This window comes from Colletotrichum costaricense (genome assembly GCF_030867565.1).
Source record: "Colletotrichum costaricense strain IMI 309622 chromosome Unknown Scaffold_18.1, whole genome shotgun sequence".
NCBI lineage: Eukaryota > Fungi > Ascomycota > Sordariomycetes > Glomerellales > Glomerellaceae > Colletotrichum > Colletotrichum costaricense.
Window position 1 is genome coordinate 155949 of NW_026848247.1, and position 21042 is coordinate 176990.

The following is a 21042-nucleotide window of genomic DNA, read 5'->3' on the forward strand; positions in this document are numbered from 1 at the left end:
AAAGCGAAGAAAATGGGCGCTTCAAGCAGAGAGGAAGCTCATGGCACGTAGAGAAACGGGTCAGATTTTTTGATGGACCCTGAACCTAGGTGCACCTGCATCTGCGCGTCGCGAATCATTAAGAGCTTATCTTATCAGAGACATCTGGATTCCCTTTACCGCCTACCACTTGTAACAGATTCAGCGGTCATATTCCGGCAGAAAAAGATAATTTTCTAGATCCCACCTTCGTCTACTCTTTTTTTTTCTGGCCGCGGATATCACCAGCACCCAAACGACCCACGGCAAAAATGGCGTCCGCTCCCGAGTACCTGCGGTTCACAGGACATAGGTCCTTTGCGCAGCGACTAATCATATCAACTCTGACTGGTCGGCCAGTTCACATCTCTAAGATTCGCAGCTCGTCGCCGACACACCCCGGTCTTGCGCCCCACGAGATTTCATTCCTCCGACTACTGGAAGCCGTCACCAATGGTAGCTCTATGCAAATTTCGTACACCGGTACGACCATCACGTACCACCCCGGTCTGATCACTGGAACGATGGCTGGCTTTGGCGCATCCGACGGCGACGTCATCGAGCACAACCTCCCCGCAAACAACAACCGCGGCGTCACCTACTTTCTCCTCCCAATCTGCCTCCTCGCGCCATTCTCGAAGGCGCACGTCAACATCCGATTCACTGGCCCGGGTGTCATCACATCTGCGACTGAGACCGGCGATATCTCTGTCGACTCCTTCCGCACAGCCATCCTACCACTCTTTGGGCTCTTCGGTATCCCGCCTGCGCGAATTGAGCTGAGAGTGCTGTCGCGATCCTGCCCTGGAAAGAATGGTAGAGGTGGCGGTGGTGTCGTTGAGCTCCGGTTCGCAAGCCAGGTCCGACTTCCGAAAACGTTGCACCTAAACCGCAATCCCGGCAAGATAAGGAGGATACGAGGAGTCGCATACTGTACGGGAGTCTCAGCGTCCAACAACAGCAGAATGATTCACTCGGCAAGAGAGGTCCTGAATGCTCTCGTTTCAGACATTCATATCGCAGCGCAGTACGATACAGCACCTCTTATCACGGCGGCCGACAAGTCAAAGACACGAACGGGCATTGGCTTCGGTCTCAGTTTGGTGGCTGAGTCGAGCTCTGTAGGTGTTCTCTACTCGGCAGATGTAGTAGCGCCACCTGTGGGCGGCGTAGTGCCTGAAGATATTGGCAAAAATTGTGCCTATCAACTGCTGGAAACCATTGCGCAAGGTGGATGTGTCAGCAAAGCATCAGCCAGCACCGTCATGACGTTGATGGCTATGGGATCTGAAGACGTAGGAAGATTGAGGATAGGAAGAGATGTCATCGGAACAGAAGAGATGGTTGGGCTCGCCAGGGACTTGCGGACATTCGGCGCGAGTAGTTGGGGTTTAAGGGACGTTGAAGACGACGAGTCGAACGATATACTTGTTTCGGTCAAGGGAAGCGGTGTTGGTAATGTTGGTCGCAAAATTGCTTAAGATACCAGAATGCGATCATGATACCATCTAGACTACCTCTGATTCCTCTGGTTGCGTTCTAGCTGTGGTATCCTCCTCATTGCGGACAGTCTCGTCAATGTCGCGGTATAACCCAGGGTTTGAAGCGAGTGCCCTGCCGCTCCCCAGTAATCAGTGGTAGCGTGTCTAATAGTGTGAGATATGTGGAACTCCCCCAAATCGCCGTTTCCTGAACTGAAGACATCGAATAAATGCATCCCACTGGCTGCATTCGAGGACGAGCGTCGTCTTGAGGATCTCCTTCGTGAAGGTTCCTGGCCATGTTCAGCTTCGCCGTTAGGCCTCAGAGACTGGAGCTCCACACTGTCTGCGCCTTCCATGTCCAGTCCAGGTGCATCTCTCAAAACGCCCCGCTCTTCGGCGTCGTGATCTTGGGTTGAAAGGCCGATCGTCTCTTCTAGTGCCGGGGGCAGGCGGAAAAGCAATGGCCTTACAATAGGCCGTAGCTTCTCTCGCTCGGCATGGACAGCCAGCATGAGACATTGCACAGCCAGTATTATACAGTCGAGAGCTAGAAAAGCAAGCCTCGAGGTTGGTGGTTTCTGCCCGATGAAGTCGACGATGACGCCGCCGTGAAGATAGCCACGCGCAGCTTCGCCAGCTACAGGTAGGGATGCAAATATATGTAGCAAGATACATAGCAAGTTCGGGACAAACACTGATATGACTTGTGACCGGGCTGCCGCCATAGTCAATGGGTAGTCGTCAGGCTTGGGTGTAAGCCAGTGGTGTTGTCCATAGACGCGAACTGCAAAGCGGAAGATGGAGCACCTGAATAATAGTCAGAACATGAGATGACGAAGCATAAGAAGGGGAGAGTGGCATACTCCATGTAGTATAATGTGCATAGCTCTGCGTATACTATGGAGTCGAGATTCCGCAGTAATTGGGTCAAGAAGTCGAACTTCTTTGCCAGGCCGGGATTGATCTTTCGATGTTTCCGCCGTCGCCTTCTTCTAGAACCTCTAGCTTCTGCATCATCGGCGCGGTTCAAAGGCTCTGGATCCCCTCTGCCATCCTCCTGGTCGTTCCCGAAAGGGATTGATCGGCCTGGCAGGGTCTCTGGCGCGGCATCATCGACCATAGCTCGTTGGCCTCATTGGTGTCGGCGGGGATTCCTGCAGCGTGGCGACAAGTGCGACGCTTCACATACTCCAGCAGATTGGCAAATGACGGCTAGGGAAAGTGGAGTTGGCTGTCAAGATAAAAGCACGAATGAAGGTATTCCCGACCGTTGGGACCGTGATGCGAACAGATGTGGATAAAAGCCGACCGAAGCCAGCTGCAGGGATACCAAGTGTGACGCCACAGCTTGAGGAATGGAAGGCAGGCACGCAGGCAAGCTGTCCAGGACTCGACGCGGTAAGCTCAGGAGCTAGATCCACTGGCGCGGGCACCTGCTGATATCGGAACAGGAGAATCTTTGATACGAATACCCCTCCATCCATCCCGCGCAAGGGTCCACACTCCCCTCCGATTCAACATTCGCAGCGGCCAAATTTCTGCCAGGAGTTCCCGCCTAATTTACAAGTGCCCCTCTGACTCAACGAGCCGAACATCGACATCTTGACGTGCAAGCCACCTATCCAGACAACAACGCACGAAATCATGGCGACGGCAAGCAACGGTCCTTCTGGGGACCTTACATCCCAGATCCTTTTGGCTTTGTCTCAGAAGGATCCCATCCTGTCTGCCGAGCACTTCCCAGAGTTCCACTTCACGGACGTCAAGGCCGCACTGGACCGCCTCGCTAGTCGTTCCATGGTCACATACGAGTCAATTGACCGGGAGGAAGCCGTCCTTGAGGCCGAGGGCAAGCAAATTGCTGAGCACGGCAGCCACGAAGCTCGTGTCTTTGAGGCGGTCCGGAAAGCCTTGGAGGGGTTGACGGTTCAAGAGCTTGAGGCTGCTGTGGGAGACAAGAATGTGACGAAGGTCGGCCAAGGCAAGGCCTTCAAGGAGAAGTGGATCAAGAAGGGTGGCGACGGCAAGCTCATTGCGACTGTAAGTTTGTCTGCCCCAAATGTCACCACTACATGCTAATACCGTGTGCGCAGGCCGACACGATTCAAGATGTTACTCAGGCTCAGCTTAAGCAGATCCTGGAGACAAAGACCCACGAGCCCAAGATCATCACCGACTTGAAGAAGCGCAAACTCATCAAGACCCAGAAGGTCATCGCATACAAGATCCAGAAGGGACCTGAGTTCGCATTGGAAATCAAGAAGGAGGAGACGGACTTGACGGCTGACATGATTGCGTCTGGCTCATGGAAGACTGCCAACTTCAAGCCGTACAACTTCAAGGCTCTTGGATCCGACCAGAACTCTGGCGCGCTTCACCCCCTCAACAAGGTCCGCCACGAGTTCCGTCAAATCTTCTTCGAGATGGGCTTTGAGGAGATGCCGACCGACAAATTCGTCGAGTCTGGATTCTGGAACTTCGATGCCCTTTTCGTGCCCCAACAACATCCCGCGAGAGATCTCCAGGACACTTTCTACATCTCGGATCCCAAGGTTGCAGACAAGCCTGGTCCCGAGTCGGAAGACGACAAGAAGGATTACAAGACGTACTGGGACAACGTCAAGGAGGTCCACCAGGATGGCAAGTTTGGCTCAATCGGCTACCGTTACCCCTGGGCTGCGGACGAGGCTCAGAGGCTTGTTCTCCGCACGCACACGACGGCCATCTCCACCGCAGTACTTCATCAGTTGGCTTCCAGAAAGGGACCGGACGGCAGACCTCCTCCGGCCCGTTACTTCTCCATCGACAGAGTCTTCCGTAACGAGAGTGTCGACGCTACGCATCTGGCTGAGTTCCACCAGGTCGAGGGTGTCATTGCGGATTACGGACTTACACTGGGAGGCTTGATGGAGTTCATGGAGATCTTCTTCAACAAGATGGGTATTACAGACATCAAGTTCAAGCCGGCGTACAACCCGTACACGGAGCCGAGTATGGAGATTTTCAGCTTCCACAAGGGCTTGAACAAGCTCGTCGAAATCGGTAACAGCGGTATGTTCAGACCGGAAATGCTCGAGGCAATGGGTCTGCCCAAGGATTTGAGAGTATACGGTTGGGGTTTGAGCCTGGAGAGACCGACTATGATCAAGTACGGCATCTCCAACATTCGTGAGCTGTTGGGACACAAGGTGGATTTGAACTTCATTGAGAGAAACCCAGCAGTAAGACTTGACAAAAACTAGAGGATTCGGCATGGGAAAGTAGAAAAAGGGACACGACTTACATGAGATGAGCTTGGGCTGGCATATGTTGGCGAATGGAATACCAATCACGTTTTGAAAGGTCGTACTGTCAAGCTGTCAACCATGAGGTTACCAGGGTGTCAGGACTCAGGTCTGTCCCATCGACGATGGTGAGATTCAGCTGCCCCACGGCTACCCTTCCGCAGGTGGACGATTTAAATGAGCTGTCAACGTCTGGCAAGGGTCGGCAGGTGATCCTCATGATAGATTTTGACATCCCATATCGGTGTCATTGGTGTCATCGGCGCCAGGACCGATTCGGCCGCCTCCGAGTCGTTCAGCGGCATTTGCTCGGACTGTAGTTGAGGCATTGGCCAATGGTTGAGATGAAAAATTGACGACTCCCCGGCACTGAGTGCTAAAGGCGGGGCAAATGCCAGATGTAGCGGGGTTGGTTAGGCCAAACGTCAGATCGCATCCCAAACGGTAAGAAGCTCGGGCCCTCATTCAGGACGAAAAGGTGCGTGCAATTCGACTCTGGCACAGGGTGTAAGACTCACTGAGCACCGTGGCGCCTCAGTGAGAGTAGACGACAGACGGGATGCCACCCGGCAGACGGGCAGGAGCGAACGAGCGAGCGAGCGAGCGCCGTGAGTCACTCCCCCAGGACTCCAATGTCGAGTAGTCCTTGCCAGATTGACTGGAGCAGCTGCAGCACGCCCGGGGAATATTTGCAAGTCCCCATGGGTCTCCAGCCGTCTCAATTGAGTCAATCATTAAGGTACACTCCCGATATGTACTGTACATGTAGCATTATTTCCATCCCGAAAGAGTTTGTTTCCGTGACTCAACAGTGCATGTTGTCCAAGCTGCCAGCAATGTCTGGGCACCTTGAGCTCAGGGCTACCTACCTCCGCAGACACGCAGGAAAGAATGGAAGGCAAGGTATGCACAAAGCTCGAGTCGACTGAGACGAACCAGTGGGCGAACCACCAGCTTCAAATACTCTCTCGCTTTAAGACAAACCAAAAGCCAGGGAACGGCTCGGGGCATCTGACGGTTACAGACGAGAATGCGTTGCTGAGAGTTTTGACAACGCTGTAAAACCTTGTTCAGTACCTGCACTGTCAGAAATTTTCGCCAAATCCCAAGCCTCGCTCATTAGAGGTGAGGGCGGGAGACACTAGGGTGGTCCCTCAGCGAGAGAGAGATGGATGTGCGAGGGTGTGTACAGTCACTGCGGTGACGCAGAAAGTTGCGATAACGGCGCCCAAGTGGTCCCTGGCGCAGTAGACGGGGCAGCAGACGGGGCCTTGAGGGAAGAGACGGATGTGATACCACCCCAGTTAGCGTCCTGAGCCATTGTTGGGCCCCCCCGATCGGCCAATTCAACAACCGCTGAGAGAAAAATTTCCTTATCTTATCACAGTTCGGACCGCCTTTTGTCGCTGAAGACGAAGACCGCTGCGACCATCTTCCCTCCCCACAACTCTAACAAAGCTCACGGAAGAGTCACAAACCTTCCCTCCCCGGCGGCCATAATACCTCTTCTCTCTTGGTCCAAAAACCATTCAATTGGCTCTGACCTCGAGTATTCTCTCTCTTCCCCAAGGCCTTTGTCGCATTGATCCCTTGAATCCTTCACAATGCCGTCGGCCATGTCAAGTTCTTTGGCAGGTCGAGCTCCGGCTGTCCTCCGACATGGTCGCCGAGTCCCTACGGCTCTGACCGGCCGCAACTTCACCCTCGCCGCCTCCAACGGCCTGGCCAGAGCCCAACTCCAGAACAGCAGTGCTAAGCTGCTTCAAAAGCGTCTCTTTACCGCGAGCGCACTTCGTCCCAGTGCCGCGCAATCTGCGCCGAATCCCAAGGCTTATCTTGAGAGCGGTGTGATCAAGCCCTCAGCGGGCGTCGATGTCAAGAAGGTGCTCGTCATTGGCAGTGGTGGTCTCGCCATTGGCCAGGCCGGAGAGTTTGACTACTCAGGTTCGTTTGCTTGCCAAACTCGCGCTCAACAAGTGTAGAGAATGAGTCACAGACACCAAGGAGCTTTCTGGCTAACACGACTCTTCATAAAGGATCACAAGCTCTGAAGGCTCTGAAGGAGGCCGGCGTCAAGTCTGTCCTCATTAACCCGAACATTGCCACCATCCAGACCAACCACTCGCTCGCCGATGAGGTCTACTACCTCCCCGTCACACCGGAGTACGTGACGTATGTCATCGAGAAGGAGAAGCCCGATGGCATCTTCCTGTCTTTCGGTGGCCAGACCGCCCTGAACTTGGGTGTTCAGATGCAGCGCCTGGGTCTCTTTGAGAAGTACGGAGTCAAGGTTCTCGGAACCAGCGTCAAGACCCTCGAGACCAGTGAGGATCGTGACCTTTTCGCCAAGGCCCTCGGCGAGATCGACATCCCTATCGCCAAGTCCATCGCCGTTGGCACTATCGAGGAGGCTCTCGACGCTGCCGAGAAGGTCGGATACCCCATTATTGTTCGTGCCGCCTACGCACTTGGTGGCTTGGGCTCTGGCTTCGCAAACAACGAGGAGGAGCTTCGCAACATGGCTGCCCGCTCCCTTACTCTTTCCCCCCAGATCCTGGTTGAGAAGTCTCTGAAGGGCTGGAAGGAAGTCGAGTACGAAGTTGTCCGTGACGCAAACAACAACTGCATCACTGTTTGCAACATGGAGAACTTTGACCCCTTGGGAATCCACACTGGAGACAGTATTGTCGTTGCTCCTAGTCAGACTCTGAGCGATGAGGAGTACCACATGCTGCGATCTGCCGCCATCAAGATTGTCCGTCATCTTGGCGTCGTCGGAGAGTGCAACGTTCAATACGCGCTCCAGCCCGACGGCCTTGACTACCGTGTCATTGAGGTTAACGCCCGTCTTTCTCGCTCTTCTGCTTTGGCCTCCAAGGCCACCGGATACCCTCTTGCGTACACTGCTGCCAAGATCGGCCTGGGCCACAGCCTCCCTGAGCTCCCCAATGCGGTCACCAAGACCACTACTGCCAACTTTGAGCCTTCCCTTGACTACATCGTCACCAAAATTCCCCGCTGGGATCTTTCCAAGTTCCAGCACGTCAAGCGCGACATTGGCAGTGCCATGAAGTCTGTCGGTGAGGTTATGGCTATCGGCAGAACCTTCGAAGAGTCTTTCCAGAAGGCCATCCGTCAGGTCGACCCCAAGTTTGTCGGCTTCCAGGGTGACAAGTTCGAGGACTTGGACTTCGAGCTGCAGAACCCCACTGACCGCCGCTGGCTCGCTGTTGGCCAGGCCATGCTCCACGAGAACTACTCAGTAGAGAAGGTTCACGACCTGACCAAGATTGACAAGTGGTTCTTGTACAAGTTGCAGAACCTTGTCGACTGCCAGCACGAGCTCGAGGCGGCTGGTGGTTTGGAGAACCTCAAGAAGGACCAGCTCACCAAGGCCAAGAAGCTCGGTTTCTCTGATCGCCAGATTGCCCTTGCCACTGGAAGCACTGAGGACCAGGCTCGCGCTGCTCGTCTTGCCTTCGGCATTCGCCCGTGGGTCAAGAAGATTGATACCCTCGCTGCTGAGTTCCCCGCCGACACCAACTACCTGTACACCACCTACAACGCCTCCTCCCACGACGTCACCTTCGAGGACAAGGGTACTATCGTTCTTGGTAGCGGTGTCTACCGTATCGGTAGCTCCGTCGAGTTCGATTGGTGCGCTGTGAGCGCTACCCAGGCTCTGCGCCAGATGGGCCACAAGACCGTGATGATCAAGTAAGTCTCAAAGATTCAACTACGAAATGCCAAGTGCTAACAAGCAATCAGCTTCAACCCTGAGACCTACAGCACGGATTTCGATACTGCTGACAAGCTTTACTTCGAGGAGCTGAGCTACGAGCGTGTGATGGATATCTACGAGCTTGAGAGCGCTTCGGGCGTCGTGGTCTCTGTCGGTGGCCAGCTGCCCCAGAACATCGCCCTCCGTCTGCAGGAGACTGGCGGAGCCAAGGTTCTCGGCACTGACCCCAAGGACATCGACAAGGCCGAGGACAGACAGAAGTTCTCTGAGATTCTCGACAGCATCGGAATCGATCAGCCCGCTTGGAAGGAGCTTACCTCCGTCGAGGAGGCCGAGACCTTCGCTGACCAGGTCGGCTACCCTGTCCTCGTCCGTCCCTCATACGTCCTGTCTGGTGCTGCCATGACTGTCATTCGCAGTCAGGAGGACCTGAAGGAGAAGCTTGAGGCTGCGGCCAATGTCTCCCCCGACCACCCCGTCGTCATCAGCAAGTTCATTGAGGGCGCTGAGGAGATCGACGTCGATGGTGTTGCCTCTGAGGGCAAGCTGATCCTCCACGCCGTCTCTGAGCACGTTGAGCAGGCTGGTGTCCACTCTGGAGATGCTACCCTTGTCCTCCCCCCCGCGAACCTTGACCAGACCACCATGGACCGTGTTAAGGACATCGCTGAGCGTGTCGCCAAGGCGTGGCGCATCACCGGTCCCTTCAACATGCAGATCATCAAGGCCGATAACCCCGAGGGCGGCGAGCCTCTGCTGAAGGTCATTGAGTGCAACCTCCGTGCCTCCCGTTCATTCCCCTTCGTCAGCAAGGTCTTGGGCACCAACTTCATTGATGCCGCCACCAAGGCTCTTGTCGGCCAGGACGTCCCCAAGCCCGTCGACCTCATGGCCGTCAAGCGCGACTACCTCGCCACCAAGGTACCTCAGTTCTCCTGGACCCGTCTCGCCGGTGCCGACCCCTTCCTCGGCGTCGAAATGGCCTCTACCGGTGAGATTGCTTGCTTCGGCAAGGATCTCGTCGAGGCCTACTGGACCTCCCTGCAGTCGACCATGAACTTCCGCATGCCCGAGCCCGGTGAAGGTCTCCTCTTCGGCGGTGAGCTCAACAAGGACTGGCTCCCCACCGTCGTCAACTACCTTGCCCCCATGGGCTACAAGCTATTCGCCGCCGACGACGAGGTCAAGCAGTTCATCGAGTCCAGCGCCAAGGGCAAGGTCTCTGTCGAGGTTATTGAGTTCCCCAAGGAGGACAAGCGCGCCCTCCGCGAGGTCTTCCAGAAGTACGACATCCGCGGTGTCTTCAACCTGGCCCAGGCCCGTGGCAAGACCGTCATGGACGTCGACTACGTCATGCGTCGCAACGCCGTCGACTTTGGCGTCCCTCTGTTCATGGAGCCCAAGGTAAGTTCCCCGGATCACCATGACAAAAAGTCAACTTGATGTGAATGAATTTGCTAACAAACAATCAACAGACTGCCATGCTCTTTGCTCAGTGCATGAGCGAGAAGCTCCCCCGCAAGGAGGGAATCCCCTCCGAAGTCCGCCCGTGGTCCAACTTCCTCGGCGGCAAGCCTTTGTAAATACCACCAACTTTATTCGTATCTTTTTTCAAAAATTTGGAGTTTTAGGTTAGCCGGAAATGTTCTCGTTTCTACGAACAGAAAAAAGAAAGACCTCGAAATCGGCGAAGGGCGATGGTGATATCGGCAAAGGGGGTGGATTAAAAAAATAAGGAACTTTGTTTTTATTTTACCCCTTTTTCTTCTAGTTGAAAAAGAAAAGAACTTGTTTAAAACAACATCTCTTCCCCTGCTCCGCTCCTGTATGTGACTTCATGCTCTTGCTCTATTCCCGTCTTGAAATTGTTTCTGGATAACTACTATGGCAACAAGACTGACTATACGATGGCCTTTCACATCATCAAGAACTTGGAGACGTCGTGATGAGGGGTACTGCTATGCTTTCAGGAATGGCCACCTTCGGATCGGAATGTTGTGACGTATCAAGCACAGCAGACGCTGAGGTAAAATGACTTGAACTTGAAGATCGTGAACAGTGGATTAGAAGACGAGACCGCTTCATTTGGGTTTCTTATTTGAACCCAGGCCCCCCTTTAATCCGGAGAAACTGTTGACTAAGGTACAGGTGCCTTTGATCGCTTCCACTTGCCCAAGGACCATTTGTGCCTCCCATGCCATCACATGATTCCCTGATCCCCAAACACCAAGCCTGTCACCTTTGGCCAATCGCATAAGCATGCATTCCCGATCCTTTCCCATCTAGAGTTCTCGAGAGTTCTGAGAGAGCCTTTTCCCAGGGTCCGCATCATCGCTTGATGACACCCAGTTGCGTAGAATATACGGATTCACAGAGCACATCTCACGAAATTGCTCTGCTTACCGAGGTGGGCGACGTTCGTTCAGCCTGAAGGCAGCAAATCGTTTAGCAAGGGGTTCTTCTGTGGTACTGAACTGGCGCCCAAATGGATCATGCAATTCACTGGAAGCGGGATGGCCCTCGGACTGCCGTGGGCGCTTGGGGATTCGCTCACCGGTCGATTGCAGGATCGCCTGCAAAGTCCTCCAGCCCTCGGTAGATCGCAGCTGGTAATTGTCAGCCAGGTCGTGTTGCGATGCAACTCGGCATAACAGCGACTCCTCGTCCTAGAATATGTAAGTAACAAACTTCCAAATGAGCGTGACCAACACACCTTGGAAAGAATGCCCATCTGGCGAATAAAGGTGAGTAAGTGGAAGTTGGACATTTCCAAGCCACCTTCGGCGGGTTTCTGACCGCCTGAGAACTTGAGGATCCTAGCGGCCGCAGAGTGTTCTTGACTTTCGCCCATGTACTCGCGGTTCTCGATGGGGAAACCCAATTGGGTGAAAGTAGGCTTGGACTCATCCGGGAATCCGTGTGTCAAGGTCACGAAGAGATACTCTACGGGGAACGATGGCTTTGCGTTCTCCTGTACATTGGCACCGTACTCATTGATCCGACGGTAGAAAACTTCGGGGATGTATCTTGTCCGGCTTGTGGATCCGTCGTCTTCCTCTTCTTCTTGAACCAGCATCACGTTGGGGTCAGCTGAGGGTTCGATAATATCGGCGCGGACCATCTCCACAGCATCGTTAGAAGCCTGGTATGATGAAATCGAGATTTCTCCTGACTCGTTGCCCGAGACAATGCAAGTGACGAAGTTGGATCCAAATTTGCCGCTGTCGCTCCACTTGGTGGGCTTTGGGTGTTGAGCCTGTAAACGTGAGATGAAGCAGATTTCCTGCGAAGCCAGGAAGTACGAATCAGCGTGTCTCTTGCAAACGACTGATCCGTCGCCTGCTCCAGCGTCCAGAAGGTCAGTAAAAATGACGCCGACCTGCTGCAGCCCACAGAGCCTTGCGACCTCATCAACATCCTTCTGGTTCTCCCACGTATTCAACGACACTCCGTCCACTTCATCGATTTGGGGCGGCTCATAGATGGCCTCGACCACGGCCTTTATGCCGAGAGGTACAACCTCATACTCTGTGTACCGGCCGTACAAGATGCCCAATCTTTGACCTCCTGTCTTTCTCCAAGCGTCGATGAACGTGTCGATAATAGCAGGTGACGAAAATTCCACATGGTCAACCATGCGGAATGGCTGCGGCTGCAAGGTGATGGCGCTCGGCTGGCACTTGGTGCAGATACCTTCAGGCCACTGAGGATGGCCCGAAGGACAGTCGCGCTTGACTCTGAAGTATGGCTCGACAAGGGGTGGGATATAAGAGCTTCCAAGCTCAGGCTTGTTCGTGGCGGAGTTGATTTTCCGCAAATGCGAGTGGAACGACAGATACTTGATCTTCTTCTCGTCCAGGTACTTCGCGTTGAACGGATCCAGAGGCATGCAGTAGTCACACATGCCCTTCGGTCCGTGCCGGCACATCTTGTGGTCGCGGCCTCTCGGAATCTTCCCATCCTTCTTGTCTAACCGATCGTCTAGTGGATGCTGCCTGACAACATCCCAGGGATTCTTGATTTTCTCGGACGGCGACGTCACGGGCGGGGGATCGATCGGCAGGTTTTCAGTCGGCAGAATGGGCTTGCCGTTGAGTCGGTTTGAAGATGCCAAAGGGTGGCTTGCTTCGGTGCCGTTCGCATCACCGTTGGCTTGACCATCTTTGAGCTTGTAGTTTATGAAGATGAGATCGCCATGTCTGCGAAGAAGTTAGTATTGTACTCAGGCTAGAGGCTAGACGCTGGCTTACTTCAGTCCGATCTGTCCAACCTTGAAGGAGGCGATCTCGACCAAGTTCTTAGCATCGCCACCTGTAGGTGCATTTGAAAGGGTTATGGAGTTCGGGTCGACGGTCTCTGGAAGATTCGGAATCAACTGGAAGGGTCAGTCGGACCTCGCACAGCTTGTAGAACAGATGACCCTCATACCAGACTGCCCAGGTGTCCAAATGTGTCGTTGGCGTCTATATTCAGACGACTTGTGCCGTCGGGCCCTCGGAGTCTGAGGAGCATCTTGGATGGCGAAAATCGAAGCTCTGGAAGGTGTGATCAATGTCGAAAAAAGGTCGGGGGGTATAAGGATTAAATAAGAAAATCTATAGAATTGATTTCAGAGTAGAGCGCCCATGCCCTTGCATATGTCGTTTCAAAGCTGGTGCGTGAAAAAGAGACGTTGTAGCAGGGTGAAGGAGTGGAAAGAAGGCTCGAGTTTGTGGCAGCTTTTGCTTTCGCTGTTGCTTAGTGGGATGAGATGGGTTCATGAGAGCTCCAGTGCGTACCACTTGGCCAACCTAAAGGTGAATCGCCGCAGCTTGCAACAGCGTCATCAAAGGTGGTGCCTTATTGTGGGACCGGCAAAACGACGGAGGGGGATGCACGTTCCTTCAGCGGCCCCTGGCATAGCTTATTCACCACCCAAGCAGGGGCAGTTGGGAACGGCCTTACAGGCTTACACAGTACTAGGATGGCTTTCGAGGCAAGGTACGACCGGACCAGCAGCCACACTTGCCCTGCTCAAGGACCAAAGGGCTCTTTGTACCCTTGTACCTGGTCCAGGAAGCTGCCGCTTTACCAGCTGCATTCATCAAGCACCCAAAGAACCATGGAAAAAGAAAGATGTACTTTTATTATGGAAGATTCGAAAGTTGAGTATGTCTTTGAATCGTTGTATTGTCAGTTTGCCAGTCGATTTTAGTCTTCCTGTGAATTACTCGGGCCAGAAAATCCAAGGTGCAAGGGCTCAGATATAGGGCGGAGTAAAGCAGCGGGACGGCCTTTGACTTAACAGTGGGCAGCCAAAAAAGTGTCCAATGCGACGGGCAAGCTGTCCTGTCACTTTGGTACAGTACTGGACACGCTTCATCAACACCAACGACAAATCGCCTGCAACCGCAAATTCCTTGTCCTTCGTTCATCCTCTTTACTTTCCCACCACGATCCTTACGAGCGCACAATAAACCGCAGCCATGTTCGATGTCGACTGGATGAGCCTTGTGCTCCCTTTCGCCTACCTCACGGTTCTCGGCGGCGTCTTCATGACCTTTTCCACGATTTACAGAAAGCGCAAAGCCAGTAAGTCCTACCGTCCTCTTTCGCGCAAGAGCAGCCCGCGATGCCGACGATATCCTCAAAAAACAAGAATACTGACCAAGGCTCTTTCATTGTTACAGCTCAGAGCGCCAACCTTGCTCCTTGGTTCGGTCCCCATCTGCAGCGCAACATTTACCTGTCGCTGCTGCACCTCGAATCTCCGGAAGAGGGCGCCGAGAAGTCCCCCAAGATCCCCTCCACCGTCATCAAAGCCGCCCTCCTCCGCCGCGCTGTTGAGGATATCCACCGTCTGGTCCAGATTCGTTCCGCCAAGCAGGCCTGCAGCACGTTGCTGCAGCGGGGAAGCGTCGGTGATGATCTGTGGCAGCGCTTCCAGCGTGCAGAGAAGGAGATGGAGGATGAACTGCGCGACGTCGTGATGGAGGTCAGTATACCTACTCCAGAGCCCGGGGCTCTGTTCAAATTAGGAGATTGCCTACTAACGTAATACCCAGGCCAATGCCCTTGCCCCCAACTGGGGTCAGTCCATCTTCCAGTCCGCCAACGAGATTGCCGCCAACACCATTGTGCGCAACCGCCTCGAGGAAGTCCAGAACACCGTCGAGCAGGAGAAGGCGTGGTGGGAGAAGCGCAGATCGACTATCCAGACCGAGTTTATGAAGGAGCTCGACGAGTCCGAGAAGAGCTCGACCGCCCCTCCCAGTGTTGATGGCGACGCCGTTCTCGTTGACTCTACCGCCTCTACCGCCTCTACCACCAGCACACCCTCCAAGAAGAAGAAGGGCAAGAAATAAGCAATACGGCCATCATCTCTACTATACCACAGATTCACCTCCATCCACACATCATACGTCCCGTCCACATATCAATAAGCGCTCAGGCGCTCCGCACCGTCCACATTGTCATTAGATACCTCATCCCCCCGGTGTATGGAAAAAGAGCATTCAACGGCTTCACGGTTTTTAGGCGTTAAGGGTCATAGTCGGCACGTTTTGCATCATGAATTGATTGAAAGTCTCTAAAATGCTTGGTTGACCCCTCTTTTCCCCAGACGTGAGTCCATGGTCTAATTCTATGTGGAAAGCTATGCCACCAACGCCTTGAAATGTGTTGTGATATCAACGCAATGCCATGCAAGAAAGCAAGAAAACCAAAGGGCAAACCCAAACTATCAATGACAACCTTCGTGGTCTCGAAAATCATGAGTACCACGGCATCTTCCTTCTCAAAGCCTCTTCGTCCTCGGCTAATCTCGCCTGCCGCGCCTCCTCCATGATTTGCTCCTCGGTCTTGATACGTATCCGAATGGGAGTCTCACAGCCTCTGTTGCGCAATATACGTCAGTTGCAAATCCAGACTCAAAGTGCTATAACGTTTCAACGTACCTAAGACCGATAAACTTGCCAATCTTCCTGCGCTTCTCCTCGACGGTGAGGCCCGACTGCCAGGTGATGGGGCAGGGGTACTGCCCAGACCAAGGCGAGGGACTGCGCTGGTGGTAAAAGCGCGCAAGGTCGTCGAGCTGGTCCTCGGTGAGCAGCCAAAAGTTGAGCAGCGTCGCGGGGAAGGCCGGGTGGACGGCGCCCGTCGACATTTGGACCAGAGGGGCCAGGGGGAGGCGCATCTGGCGCATCTTCTCCTGGAAAGCCGCGTTGCGGGCCGCTCGCCGGTTGCCGATGCCGCCGCTGGTGGTGTGGTGGTGTCTGGTTGCCATCTTTTTCTTCTGTTTTCTTTTTTTCCTCCTTGAGCTCTATGGTTCCTCTCTTGCGTTCTCAGCTCCCCTTTTATCCTCCTGTCAAACTCTTCCGAAGTATGCGGTTCGTCTCCAGGGATTGGGGTGTCTTAAGTTCGGTAGCTCTGTGTATGCTTTCGAAAGAGTATTATGAATATCAAGGTACCGGCAGCACGGTTCGATGGCAACGATCAGAGAGAAAATTGATTTTGTAGTAGTGATTCAAGTGATGAGATGAGTTTTCAGCAAAAAGTAGAGTGATGAATAAAGTGTTTTGAGAGATATAAAATGAAGATCTCCGTGAGAACAGACTGTGGCGTCTTGCAGCTTTGATGCTGTCCTCTCCCCGTCTTATTTTTGGTTCCTTTGAATAGAATAGAAGAGGAGGCTCTGTGCTTTAGATCTATGCCTGCACAGACGGGAGAGGGAATTAGAAAGTAATACGTGTTTGTGTGAAAAAAACGTTGTTGACTTCTATAGATTCTCGAGATAGGAAACTTGTGGTAATGGAATCTGAAAGAGATCAATGTTGAAGCATCTATACACACTTGAGGATGCGGAAGACCGCCTCTCTTGTATGTTCGTGAGCAAACCGAACCCAAAGGGACGGGGCCCGGCCACTAGCTGATTGAACCCTCCCATCACACCGTTCCCCCTTTTTCCTCGATATGGCTTTCTTTGATCCGGAACAGCAACCCTGATCAGAGACAAAAACAACAAGAACAGAACCCCCCTCCCCCAAAGGAGGAAAGATGATGGATCAATGGGGCAATGGGGGGGCCCACCACAAGCAGCTGGAACAGTGAAAAAAAGACGGGAAAGAAACCGTCACAACAGAAATCCAGACCACACTTCCTCGCACGCATTACTCCACCAGAGCGACCCGACCGACTGGGACCCGAAGTCAAACGAGGAGGAGGGGGGCTGCGGCAGGGCGACTAATACGTCAGGCGAGACACGACTGCTTTGTCCGTTGACGGCCAGAGTTTGCCATCCTGGGTAAGGTCAGGCGAGGTTGTAAGCGGCGTTTACTTTCTCCTGAGAGGGCTTGGGAAGAACAAGCCCCCCTACCCAGACTGCCGGTTCTCTCTCGCCTTCTCCCTCTCTCTCTCTCGCTCTCTATTCGGACTTACAAGTCCAGGTGGTTTTGGTGTGCCGACTCTCTTTATCTGCTCGATACGCCTAAAAACCAGTATGAGACATGGCGGAGGGCGGGGAGGAAGAGGGTCGGGTGAGTGACAGCTCGACAGGGGGTGGAGGAGCGAGACACAGCGACGGAAAGGATACAAGGTGGTGGGCTCGCGCTTCTCGTTGCGTATGAAATGTCTGAGAAATTCCAGTCCGGCCGGCCTAGAAACGAGTCGCGTGCCGGCCGCAACAAGAAGCCAGCTCCGCCCGCCCCGAATATGGAGGTTCCGAGACAAGATCCGCCCATTCCACTCCGTTTTCCCTCCTCGCCATGCTTCCTCTACCCTCCTACACATTGACTTACCCTCAATTACAATTCTTACTCTTAGCACAGTCCCTCGCCTGGCCAAAGACCGGTAAATCGGACAGCCGTGCTTTCAGCGGTTTGCGGACGGAGCTTGGATTTGTGAAGGGGGGCTGAGCAGTCGGTTCCGTGGTGTCCCGGACGACTACTAGACAAAGAAGTCAACGTACAATAGCCTTGTCCAAGGTTTAGACAGACACAAACACGAAAACACTGTGCTCGACCCTAAAAAAACCATGTCAATGACAAATTTCCTTCAAAGAGACACCCGTCCCCCCCTCCAAAATAGCCTTACAACCCGTCTTTTTGATCATTCGAAGAGTGGTCTGTAGAGGTAAAGCATCAATTTTGCCTGCTGATACTGAACAAAAAAAATAACATCACCAAACGCCGAATTATCTCTCCTGGACTACGTGTCTGACGTGCAACCTGACGCCACGGCCTCGTTTCACAGTCCCAGGCCGTCGTCGACAAGCCTTTCAGCTCCTAAAGCCACTTGAGCTTGGCAATGTGGTCCGTCTTCTTCCTGCTCATCTTGACAAAGCCGAGTGCTTTTAGCTCCGCCAGGCCCCGGTAAAAGGACACCAGCGCCCCCCGCTCATCGGCGTTCCCTTCGCTCTCCGTATCGCCGGCAACCATGGCGTAGAAGGCGGCCCATAGATCTGCGACGTTGATGAGGTTACCCGTCTCCAAATACAAATGATAGAGCAGCGACGTGACAGGCATCGTCGTGGAGATGCCCTCGTCGGTACTGCAGCACGAACACGCGAGGTAGTCTTGCGGTCGCTTCAGGCTCCGCTCAAAGACATCCTGGGGCCGAGGTACGAAAACGTCGCGGTACGGTGTCTTGGAATCGTAGAGCCATGTCTCGTGCAGGAAAATCTCTGCGGCCGGTTCGCAGTGTATGACGTCTTGGAATACTTCCGCGACACGGTCCACGATTTTAGTAAAAGCTTTATCGTCTTCGGAAAGGGCTGCCGAATCGTGGCTGAGCTGCACCTTTTGCGCAACAACGGTGGTGCGAAGGACCCGGCTGTGGCCACTGTAGGCGCTCCGCAAAGTGCTGCCGTCCTCTTTCGCCCTGCCGAGAAGCTCCTTTGAGTCGCGGAGAAGGCTTTCTACAAGAGAAGGGAGGTCCCCGGCCTCGGACTCCCATCCGGTGAGACACAGCTGGGCATCTCCGCTGGCCACGGCGTCTTGAACACGTTGCAGCATCGAGACAAAATCATCCGGTTGCATCCGCTTGATGCTTTCAACAATGTCCCAGCCATCGGACGAAGGGGAAATTCCCTCGGCCACCGCCTTCATGTACATTGAGGAAAAGTCATCTTGAACGAGACCCGTTGCCTGGATGAGCTTGAGCGAGCGGAGAAGGCGGGTGACCCATTCCCGTTTTTTCTCTGGAATGTCGAAAACCTTTTCGCGCAACAGGTCATCATCCTCCAACAAAGACCTCGCTAATCTCAGATCCTTCGCTTCAACGGCCTTCTCAACCTCGCGCCGAAATGAAGGAAGCGACCGGATTGACTCGATATGTACGTCCTGGACAAGTTCGCTGTTCATTTCATCGTCCTCCACAGCAAAGACGCTCAACGGATTTGCATAAAAGTGACACATATATGCGTACTATAAATGTTAGCTCGGCCGCTATAGCATTCGTTTGGAAGCCTTACCTTAATTGATGCGATAAAAGACTGAATGCTGGCGACCTGGTCTTGCTGTCTTTCCACGAAACTATGCAACAAATTCTCTCCCAAAGTCAGAGCAGCATCCGATCCCGCAATAGTCGGCTTGAAGATCTGTTCCAAAATCGCGCTTGTTTGGACGACATCGAACTGAGCACCGTAAAGATGTTGGCACGCGGATTTGAGTAATCGCGCTTGCAACAATTCTACTGATGTTGCGATGCCAAATAAAAGTGTGAATGGGATCTTGGGCCTCCATGAGCTAATTTCAAAACGTCAGTATGCTTCAGAAGTCTGCTGTGATAGCAACTTACTTGAAGAGGATGATGAGATCGGAGAGAAGAGCGCTGTCAAATCCTTCGCTATCCTGGAAAGAGACAAAAATGTGATCACATTTCTGCGCCGTTGAGAATGCGTACAGACCCTCGAGGTCGTAGTTGAGATACTTCCGGCCCTGATGTTTGTGAGCTTAATATTGCATTCTTCAAGCTGAAGGAAAGTAAACCCACATCTTGTCCGGATGCAATTTCGACATCATCGTCATCCAGAGATCCCCGAGACGTGGCATCCTCAATGATCTTCTTGAGAGCAGCCTTCAAATTGGACGCTTCCGATGACTTGAGCCTGACAAACTTGCTTCGCGTATTCCCCTCAAGCGTTTCGGATAACTGTTCGAACAGCAGGTCTTGAGATGAGATGTTTGGGCCGGTGATGATAAAAGCAGTCGGGATTTTGCTCCTGTGGTGCCGTCAGTCGTGCAAGTCAACCCCACGCCGTTCTCACTCACTGTGAACCAGACTGGTCACGAATGAAAGCAGTCACTTGATCTAGAGTGGCCGAGTTGGCATCACGCAGTTTTTCCTACCAGATTTCGTGCTCAGCGTAAGATTCTAGTAATTGGGCATAATGCTCTACCTACCTGGGCTTTGGACTCAAGATGGTCCCAGCTCGTTTGGAATTGCTTCTCGCGGAGCGCTACGCACTCGGGAAGCTCTTCGCCGTTCAATAAAGGCACAAACGAGGACGAGGTTGCGATATTCGCCTTTTCGACGACAGCCTTGTTGGACAAACGGCGACGTTTGGCGGGTCGATCCACTCCAGCTTCCTCACCAGGAGGCCGGAAGATGAAGGCGGCCTGTAGACGGAGATCAGCATCAATTACACATGTGAGAAGCAGAACCACTGACCTGGTGATCTTCCTGCCTAAATTGGGGTTCTTGGTCATCTTCAACACTCATTTTGTGGGTTGACATAGGCGGTTGGCGGTGAGAAGATATGTCGTTGAAATGGAGGTCGCGCTTTTCTGACTGGCACGCGTCGCCAACATCTTCAAAGCACGGACTTACACAGTGTCGCAGACGTGGAGCACTGCACTTTACCCCTTAGCAACGCTGGTGTGCACAGTGTGTAGAGGCTTGGGATACCTTTATCCCCGTGGTGACAATATCAGGGACATAGCACATTTAGATGCCTAGGAATTGGCAGATAAGTGCGTCGGGACGCAAGCACGTCTTTCAAGGCGTTTTCCATATAAATGACATTAAATCAATCCTCCAAGGCCGTGTTGAACTAGTGACTACCAGTCTCCTCGCCCTCCTAACATCGCAAACCCTTGACCTGAGGCGAGCTTCATTCTACCTCAAAAACTTTAGGCCATTGCCATCCTACACCTGCCTCATCATGACCCAAACAAGCGGTCGCCGCAGGCAATGCGAGCATCCGTGGATGCCAAGACTGTCCTTTCTGAGCTGGATTCCTCTCCCTTGGGGGCGCCTTCACCCCTTTGTACAATGAACCCGCTTCACTGGACGAAGACGATGCATGCCGTCTGAGATCAGCACTACCGCAGTTGCTTGTCGTCTAACGATTCCCAGCTGCACCGCTTAGAAACACGGGAACAAGTAATTTTACACCGAAACCAAGTTGAGATCGCTTTGCGATTCGAGAGAAACCGTATACGCCAGGAAACGCAAGAGCCCAGGCTCAAATGGCCCGAGACGCCCACAGTCGGCTGGGCCTTGTCTTCACTTTCAAGATTTTTGGGAACGTGAACGG

General features: G+C 53.4%; 8 protein-coding genes across 8 annotated transcripts; 4 read left to right on the plus strand and 4 right to left on the minus strand.

The window, feature by feature from the left end:
- Positions 1-290: 290 nt before the first annotated feature.
- CCOS01_13600 (18S rRNA biogenesis protein RCL1) lies at positions 291-1499 on the plus strand (the record flags this gene model as incomplete). The annotated part of the gene is made up of 1 exon (XM_060461746.1): positions 291-1499. The coding sequence occupies one exon, from the start codon at positions 291-293 to the stop codon at positions 1497-1499; it is 1209 nt and encodes a 402-aa protein (XP_060307466.1).
- A 32-nt stretch (positions 1500-1531) lies between these two features.
- CCOS01_13601 (uncharacterized protein) lies at positions 1532-2622 on the minus strand (the record flags this gene model as incomplete). Its single annotated transcript, XM_060461747.1, has 2 exons — positions 1532-2309; positions 2366-2622. 2 exons carry the CDS (start codon positions 2620-2622, stop codon positions 1532-1534), a joined length of 1035 nt encoding a protein of 344 aa, XP_060307467.1.
- Positions 2623-3146: 524 nt separating this feature from the next.
- On the plus strand, positions 3147-4744 carry CCOS01_13602 (tRNA synthetase class II core domain-containing protein; the record flags this gene model as incomplete). Its single annotated transcript, XM_060461748.1, has 2 exons — positions 3147-3542; positions 3596-4744. The coding sequence occupies 2 exons, from the start codon at positions 3147-3149 to the stop codon at positions 4742-4744; spliced, it is 1545 nt and encodes a 514-aa protein (XP_060307468.1).
- A 1646-nt stretch (positions 4745-6390) lies between these two features.
- On the plus strand, positions 6391-10111 carry CCOS01_13603 (carbamoyl-phosphate synthase; the record flags this gene model as incomplete). The annotated part of the gene is made up of 4 exons (XM_060461749.1): positions 6391-6730; positions 6823-8503; positions 8555-9932; positions 10004-10111. 4 exons carry the CDS (start codon positions 6391-6393, stop codon positions 10109-10111), a joined length of 3507 nt encoding a protein of 1168 aa, XP_060307469.1.
- An 816-nt stretch (positions 10112-10927) lies between these two features.
- Positions 10928-13040, minus strand: CCOS01_13604 (nuclear protein localization protein 4; the record flags this gene model as incomplete). The annotated part of the gene is made up of 4 exons (XM_060461750.1): positions 10928-11194; positions 11242-12727; positions 12779-12903; positions 12957-13040. The coding sequence occupies 4 exons, from the start codon at positions 13038-13040 to the stop codon at positions 10928-10930; spliced, it is 1962 nt and encodes a 653-aa protein (XP_060307470.1).
- A 953-nt stretch (positions 13041-13993) lies between these two features.
- Positions 13994-14872, plus strand: CCOS01_13605 (preprotein translocase subunit Sec66; the record flags this gene model as incomplete). Its single annotated transcript, XM_060461751.1, has 3 exons — positions 13994-14099; positions 14198-14502; positions 14573-14872. The coding sequence occupies 3 exons, from the start codon at positions 13994-13996 to the stop codon at positions 14870-14872; spliced, it is 711 nt and encodes a 236-aa protein (XP_060307471.1).
- A 405-nt stretch (positions 14873-15277) lies between these two features.
- Positions 15278-15792, minus strand: CCOS01_13606 (uncharacterized protein; the record flags this gene model as incomplete). Its single annotated transcript, XM_060461752.1, has 2 exons — positions 15278-15401; positions 15464-15792. 2 exons carry the CDS (start codon positions 15790-15792, stop codon positions 15278-15280), a joined length of 453 nt encoding a protein of 150 aa, XP_060307472.1.
- A 1996-nt stretch (positions 15793-17788) lies between these two features.
- CCOS01_13607 (origin recognition complex subunit) lies at positions 17789-20240 on the minus strand (the record flags this gene model as incomplete). Its single annotated transcript, XM_060461753.1, has 7 exons — positions 17789-18928; positions 18976-19249; positions 19302-19441; positions 19497-19725; positions 19775-19848; positions 19907-20122; positions 20175-20240. 7 exons carry the CDS (start codon positions 20238-20240, stop codon positions 17789-17791), a joined length of 2139 nt encoding a protein of 712 aa, XP_060307473.1.
- Positions 20241-21042: the final 802 nt, after the last annotated feature.